This window comes from Clinocottus analis, unplaced genomic scaffold (assembly GCF_023055335.1).
Source record: "Clinocottus analis isolate CAN_PGR_092001 unplaced genomic scaffold, fCliAna1.0.p SCAF_261, whole genome shotgun sequence".
NCBI classification, from domain to species: domain Eukaryota; kingdom Metazoa; phylum Chordata; class Actinopteri; order Perciformes; family Cottidae; genus Clinocottus; species Clinocottus analis.
In genome coordinates, this window is record NW_027176000.1 from 1 (window position 1) to 8,173 (window position 8,173).

The 8,173-nt window shown below is 44.4% G+C and overlaps 1 protein-coding gene across 1 annotated transcript; it reads right to left on the bottom strand.

The window, feature by feature from the left end:
- Positions 1 to 3,723: 3,723 nt before the first annotated feature.
- Positions 3,724 to 6,305, bottom strand: LOC137795002 (V-set and transmembrane domain-containing protein 4-like; the record flags this gene model as incomplete). The annotated part of the gene is made up of 2 exons (XM_068592203.1): positions 6,234 to 6,305; positions 3,724 to 4,131 (listed from the first exon to the last, which is right to left on the bottom strand). Coding segments are annotated over exons 1-2 (460 nt in total), but the record flags the coding sequence as incomplete, so codon positions are not given.
- Between the last annotated feature and the right edge of the window lie 1,868 nt (positions 6,306 to 8,173).

Sequence of the window (8,173 nt, forward strand, 5' to 3'; positions counted from 1 at the left end):
CGCCTGCCGGGCCGCTCGGAAAAATAGTGCTGTTTTCCTGTGTTGATGGAGCTCTGGCCTGTCCATGATAATTACTTAACCGATTCATACGGGGACACATCTAACAGTTCACCTTGGAGTGAACTTGGTGTTCCCGATTTAAAATGGGCTCCAAAGTTGTATTTTGTTGAAAATATCTAAAAACAAATTAATATAATATCCAAATTGCTAACGGGTGAAAAGCTGTGTTTGGAAGTACTCGCAACAGCTGGCTAAATAAGAAAGGTATTTTGGTCGTCATCTCAACCCAATTGTGTAATTAAAAAACAATTATGTGGCTTTATTTTCTACATGTCTTGCCATTCGTGTCGTAATTGCAGTATTCATTCAGAAACGTCGCAGTAGGCTTCTTTATTAATATCTCTGAAACCACAATGGACTGCACTTCCTCGGATTAAAATAGCTCTCCACATCCTTGACCACGCGAGGTTAAGAGGTAAGACGGCTGGCCACTCGACTGTCACTGCACACAAACATTAAAACTTTACCTTCCTCGGCACAACTACCTCTTGTTCCACTTCTGCCGAGTCTCTCCTGGACTCTCTTCTACGTTTGAGAGGGAGACTCCCTGTCCAGGCCAATGTCAACAGCTGTCGGTAGGGTCTACGTGTCGGCCCCGGCCCAGACTTGGCCATGGACACCCTGAAAGCCGGGAGCCGGGAGCCGGAGTACTTTCGGGGTGTCCGTGGAAAATGTCCACATCTTCCATGGAAAATGTGGTGGAGTAACGGCTCGTGTTGTTCAACACGGACAGAAGGCTCGACTCTGACTATGATTAGATTGTTGCAAGAATTAAACTTTGTCATGGACTCATAAACCACGAACGAACAATCAACAATTTTGCATGAATGCCTCTCCAACTGTTTTCTGCTGATCTTTGATGTGACACAGCACTCACCAAACCTACAACCAAGCGACGAGGGTTTCTGCATTTGCTGCTCTAAATGCTTGGTGTCGGTTATCTCTGGGATAAATGTGTCAGTCTGTTACAAATAGTTAAAAGGAAATCTGTTTTAGCATTAGCATCACAAATCACAAAAACCCAACCTTCGTTTGTCCACGAAACACAGAAAAGGACATCCCACTTCAGTTGACTAACGAATGTAGACCTCACTTCCTCACTCCATACAGAGGTGAAGCCAAAGTCCTGCTTATGGGAGCGGCCATCTTGCACTTTGGACGTCATTTAGAGACAGAATTTGATTGGGAAATAATACACCCCCCATTGACATACATCACTGTGATAGGAACTACCTTAAATGACAAAAAACATCCCTGGGGATAAATTATTTTACTACGCGTTTTTTTGTTTGGACCTCGTCCCATTCGTTAACATGGCGAAGGGTTGGGTTTAAGACCCATCCTGCAGCCAGCCAGAAGCTATTGAGATCGCTCCGCTTCATTTTTGGGTAGCTGTTCTGTCATGCCTCTTCACATTCAATGCCCAAATTGTGATTGTCTAATCAATACCAGGTGTCTGACGAGGCACAATAGCTCTGTCGAGCTTTGCATTTGTCTTTTTTGGTACACTTTCCAAAACTCACAAACACAAAAGCAAAAGTATTTAAGGATAAATATACCTGCTCTTTTAAAACCCAGAGTATATAACTATTTAACTATATAGTACAGCCTACATCCCCGCTTTGTAGAAGTCAGTCCTGACGCTATCAGAGTTTAGGCTAACGTAAGCAGCTCCACATTTTTTTTACAATATTTTAGATCTCAATCATATATTTGCATATTTAGACACCTTTACAAGCTTCTCATCTTAAACGAGACAGCAGGAAACACTAAAATTTCAGTTTGAGGGAATGTTTTCGCAGCTGATCTACTAGAGAAAGTCACCATTTCAGATGCTTCAGATGCTATAAATAAGAGACCAGCTCTTGTGTAGTTTACCTCTACTTCTCTTAAATTGAGGTCCTTTTGTTGAAAAAAAATAGGAGAAAATCTGTGTGTGGTAAATCTGCCCTTATTATCATTGCAAATGTCACATTACGTAACGGGGAAAATTCTCATATGTCTGGTATATGAAAGCGACAGGGTTTCTGGGCAGTATCTGGTACCAGCGGCTTTGTCATCCATTCCGTTGTGTGAACGTCTCCAGTGCCAGCGGTGGCATCGAAACCTCACGTTCCCTTTGCTCACTCTCCAAGATCATCTACTCGGTCGAAGCCGCAACTCATTGAGACGGAGGATCCTTTTATCTTCTCGACTTGCTCCACTAACCAGCGACATTTCCCTTCCCAAATCAGAAACAGGGCAGCGCTTTTGCTCCTCGAATCCACTTCACTGCCTCATCGGCCAGATGGATCACATCATCCAGCTGTGGTAAGTGAAAGTGCTACTGGAGATGCAGAACTGCTCCCCTCAGACGAATACTTTTACTGCTATCTTCTGTGTGTTGTCATCACAATCTCAGCTTACTTGGGGCTCCTCTTTAGGTCAGCACGCCTATAAACATTGCTCCATTTGCTTTAAACTGATATTTTAAGAGAGTTGGCACAAAGAGTTGTTACGCCCCTTCTTTCTCCTTCAGATTAAATCATATTTTGGTCGTTTCGAGGTCTAAATGACCAAGTAAGAAATTGAAAAGGCCATCCAAGCGTTTTCAGAAACCGGTCGATAGCTTTCTGGCAGTGGGAGAGCTCTGCAGAAGAACCTGGCATCTGTGTTAAACCTTTTGCGGCTTCACTATTATCAAAACAGCATTCCTCATTGCTTCTGTTGTGGTTTCAGAAATAGCTGTTAAGTCACCACCCTGCACCATGAGTGATGTCATTCTGTGAGAAACTGGGCTTCAGCTCCTGGTTTCGTCTCCCAAGAGTGATTTTGGAGCAGCCCAGTGCCAGAGGCTCCCCACCTTTTTCTGCTCGAGATCCAAATTGTATTCTCCCATCCGCACTTATTCAAAACAATAAAATGTTTGGCGATTGATACTTTTCAAATGAAAGACAGGAATCTGAACGTACTTCAATCACGTCTATGCTACTCACTAGTCCTAAAGCATAGTGGACATTTATACTTGTCTGAACTCACAAAGTCTCAAATTCTAATGTAACTTCTGTCTGAGAGAAACCCTGCGTTAGGTTTCGACTCCAAGTCGGGAAACATTGTCCTGATAGTTTGAGAGGTGATTCGGTAACATAAGGCAGGGATTCCCAATCCAATACGTTTTCATTATGTGCATACAAAATATGTAGGATTTACAATTTTTGTGTTTCCTCAAATAAAGTGACATTTTGCGACGCATTGAAAAAGAGTTTTGGTCAAACTAACGAGAGGCTGGTTCGTTTGAATTAGAGTAATCTGACCCACTCTGCCCTGGCATTTGGTAAATTGTTTCTAATCTCAAAAAAATGTGAGATTATTGTCTGATGTTAGAATGTATTATACCTAATAATATAGACAATAATATACACTTCAAACAAGAATATAACTGACATGAAGCTGTACATCCCCTTTGCTCTCGGTGAGGGCGCAAACTACAAACTACCTTTCATTCCTCGTTTCAAACAAAGGTGTTGGGTAGATCATCCGTTGAGGAAACTCTCTCAGCTCTATTTTTGCTATTTACAAAATAGCAAAACTCTTGCAACTCTATGAATGCAATGCTTACTTTGTAAATCCTCCAGTGATCCGAAAAGGCCAGGAAAAGAACTAAAACCAAAGCTGCGCCCTCACCTCTGAGCTGAGTCGCGGCGGTGCAGTTGGATGAGGCCTTCCAGCGGTCCTGGTGCTTCCTGAACTCCTGCACCCGGCACGTGTAGAGACCCCGGTCCCTCTCGGACACATTCAGGACCACCAGGTCGAATATCTTCCCCTGCTTCACCACCGTCAGCTTCAGTTTGGGCCACGGGAAACTCTTGGTGTAGTTGCCGTAGAAGCGGGCTTTCCTCATGTTGACGCGAGCGATGAGGAGTTCGTCCTCCGGCCGCTGCGCGCCCTCGGGCAGGAAGGTCCATTTCACCACTGGCAAGGCGGCGTTGCGCCGCCGCTGGGACACAACGCAGGTGAGCGTGACATTTTGACCCTCCTGGGCCACCGTGAAGGGGGACGGGGTGATGGTGACGTTGATGGCCAAAGACAAGTCTGGAGAAGAGTCATAGAAGTTATTTTAGAACCATTAGCAGCACGTAGTATCAAGATGTCTGGATTTGTTTGGATGAGTGGCGATCTCTTGCAAATCATACATCCCATACTCGATCCCATTGTAAACTGAAAGAGATGTCAGAGGAGTGGATGCAGGGTATGTCTTCACCAAACACCTGGTTTTGACTATGAGTGTTAGCTACAGCAGAAACAAACAATGTCAAACCAAGAGCTAGAACTCAAACTCAACACTTTATCGACTTTGTTGGGTTGGTATTTAGTTGTTTGAGTGTAAACCTCATTGACTTAACTGAGAATGTAAATCCCAAAACAGTACAGTCTGGATTTAGTAACACATTAACAGTTTGGTAACTCTCTTCATTTGAGACATTTTGCTCCAACATTCATTTAGCTCAATATTTTAGGCCTCAAGAAGAAATGAAAAGTTCTTAACTTAACTTTCACGTTAAAACTGATTAACCTAACCCTCATCTAATAAATGGCAAATGAGCGAACGCCATAATTGGACCAGGGGCATACAGTGGGGGGCCAAAGGCCCCTACGCTCCTCTTGCTCAGGCCGCGCCCACCCTCAAACATCGAGCCTTCATTTTCATCTCAACTGCACACCTACAACGCTTTGCAACTGCGTCTGTAACAGTTGCAGCGTTATCTGACCTCAGACAGACATTTAAACAAATCAGCATATAACCCCTCAGCAAAGTACTCAACACCTTCAATCTGGGAACTCTCAACACAGAGGTCTCACACACAGACACACACAATGAAAACAGTACCAGCGCTGCTGTCTTTTCTGGTAAAAATGTTCATTGCTGTGTTGGATGTATTATAATATATGAGTGAGGTTAAAGGGTCAATGATTCTCGACCTCAGAAACAGCAGTCGGCCAACTGATGTCTTCTCAAGGTCGACTTCCTGCTCAGCAGATGGCGATTGCTCATTTATCAGGAAACTGTTCAAATGTAATTCTCATCCTCTCAGTTCTCTGTTCGGGCTGAAGCATGACCTGTTCATTGTTCGAACGTTAAGTCACCATGGACGGGAAGTGCTAAAAGTTCACAGAAATAGCCAACAGAATCAGTTGAATCACCCTGCCACGGGCTTCAGTGTGGAAGTCACCATTCATCAATGTAGTTCAGTTTCTAGACGGCGTAAAATCTGTCAAATGGGAGGGCAAAAAATGTAAAAAATAATATTATGAAATGTTCCCGATAATTAAAAAACGCATTAAACGGGTATACTTTAAACGTCTCTTATGCCTCACTTGTAACAGCAGCATGAAGGAATAACAATCAGCCCAACATTTGTGGCATGAATCTGAGCACTAAGTCATATCGTAAATCCACACAGTCCACGTCTCTGATGAGGTCGTTGTAGCTGAACAGTCTGCTTCCCGTCACGCTGACAGATGTTGTTTTTTTTTTGTGCATGTGACGACATACCGCTGCGCCCCCTTAAATCACTATATGTTGTTTTCAACCGTGCGCAATTTGTAATGATGATACTAATAACCTGTGTCCACAACACATGAACAATGTCACACAGCTCAGATGCTTTCAGCTCAAAACACAATTGAAAAATCTGTTTTAGTCTTTTCTTTAGTTTTGAGTGACAGAACCAAAGAAGGAAAACACAGCTGAGTGGCTGAGTGTTGTCTTGTTGACTTTGAACTCTCAAACTGTTTAATTTAAATCATCTGTTTAAAAGAAGATCACTGGCATCCTGACAAATTGAATGTACAAGTAAAAACAAACTTGGTCGCACTTCAAAAAACACACATTTTCACTTTTGGGACTTCCTCTCACATCTCTTTGCAATCACATTCAACTTTTTTTTTTTATATAAACGTGTTATTTTCCTGCCAACAGTAGGTACCCTGCACTCTCTCTCTTGTGGACTATGTTCACTTTAGCACAAAAGAAGCTTCAGACGTTGTTCTCTCACGGTTGGTTCTCACCATCTCCTCACCCATCACCCCAACGTCCTCTCTGTTTTCTGCGAAAGCTTCTCCAAAGTAAGGTTGGAAAACATTTTGTCTGCACCACATCCACTTTGGTATGAAGCAAAATCAGCTTTTCCTACCTCCCAGCAGTGCTCGAGTCAGGAGAGCAAAGACCACAGAGGAGATCTTCATTTTCCACGACTGCAGCCTCCATAAACTCCCAGTTAAATGCCTCTGAAGAAAAGAAGCGCCAGGTTTCCTCCTCCTCCTCCTCCTCCTCCTCCTCCTCCTCCTCCTCCTCCTCCTCTTCTTCTTCTATTTTTTTTGCAAGCTGGGGAGTGTAACATGAAACATTGGACGCTCTGTTTCTACTCAGAACCTCCCACCCGCCCCCTCCTCATGTCACACACAGGGAAAGCCCATTTGGCAGGCTCATGTAAGCGCACACACACACACAGACACACACACACAAATACATGCATGTGCACAGACAGGTGAGCATGTGCGAGGACACACACTCACACACACGCACACACACACACACCTCTGTATCCGTTGAGTAAGTGGGAAATGTAATTTCCTGTGCAGGATGGGGGTCGGGGGGGCGGTGTGTGTTGTTGAGATCGACGCCGAGCAAATCACACTTCCAGCTGTGGAGGACAGCGGGTGCCGACCAACGTCAGGGCTTTTGTTTTGGAACACACACACACACACACACACAGACACACACACACATGCTGACAGAGGGGGTGGGTTGCAGTGTGAGTGTGGGTGGGCAACTTTGCGGTCAGAGAAATGATGGTGAAGAACATTTTATGGAGATATGTTTTGCATCGAAAGGTTCTCGATCACCCTCAAGCGTTAAACTCATGTGGTTGCTCATCCCGCTTGCGCAAATTGGTCAAAAAACCTTGTATTTGTGAAATTGTCGTGCCTGTGTGTGTGCGTGTGTGTGCCTACATCTATCTCATCTCTTGTCTCGTGCAACAGGATCCTGCAGTGAATCTTTGTACGGCAGGGTTTTGAGAAGCTTTGCTGGCTTTCATCAAACCTCAGATAGCAGCGAGGATCTGGGACACTTTTGATTCACGGATAACAAAGGAGACGGCCTGCGGGGGCCTCATGAGTGCATCCAGTCTGGCGACGTTTGACAACCACGGCTCTTCCCTCGACAAAGAAGTCCCCACTTTACCAACGCTCTCTGAGCGCAAAATATGGTGGGGGATTCACAAAATCGGGACTCCAAACACGGTGCAGGACTACTTGCTCACGCATTTGTTCTGCTCGTTTTCGGCCCGGCGGGCGGATCTGACTTGATGTTGTACATGTGAAAACAAATGAAACGGTCCAGCGAAACAATTCTGTTTCCCTTAATAGCTAGCTAGTCCACGGCCCCGTCTGGAAAGTGAATAAAATGAATAGTACATTAGTATTAAAACTATCTTAAAGCTGCTTTCACTTTTATGGTGGAAGAGAAGCGCCACGACAAGCTAAAAACATGACATCAGATCAGATGTGTTAGCAAGGAGCTACATGCTCTCACACATTGAACAACACTAGCATTCATTTAGAGCGGCGTTTTTTTCTGGTGACCTGACAATACTAAGTTTGCTATTTACTCTCTTTTTAGCTCTCTTTTGCGCTCCAAAAGATCTCGCTTCTTTGTTTGAGGTTTAAATTTCTTCAGCAGAAAAAAAACAAACTGTGTGAAAGCAGAGTTTGTGGGCTTTAAAACCCAAACAGTGAGCGGAAAGACGCACAGAAGGGCAAATCTAATCCAGCACTCTCCTCTCTTGGTCTTTGTAGCTGCTTTACTTTGTCTGTCGTCCGTTCTGCATCCTAACTATTTTGGGAAAACAAATTCACACTCCCAGCGCTCGGTCGGTATGTATACGCCGCAACTACGACACGCTAGGTACCTCGGGAGGCGTGTCACGCACAGTGTCTTTTCAAAATAAGCGTCAGTCTTGACAGGACGTTGGGCTCAGGTGACGAAACCGCAGAGTGACTAACAACTGATGTGACAGCCGTGTGATGTCACACCACCGTGACCACCAACGAAGCAGGTGACGAACGACTG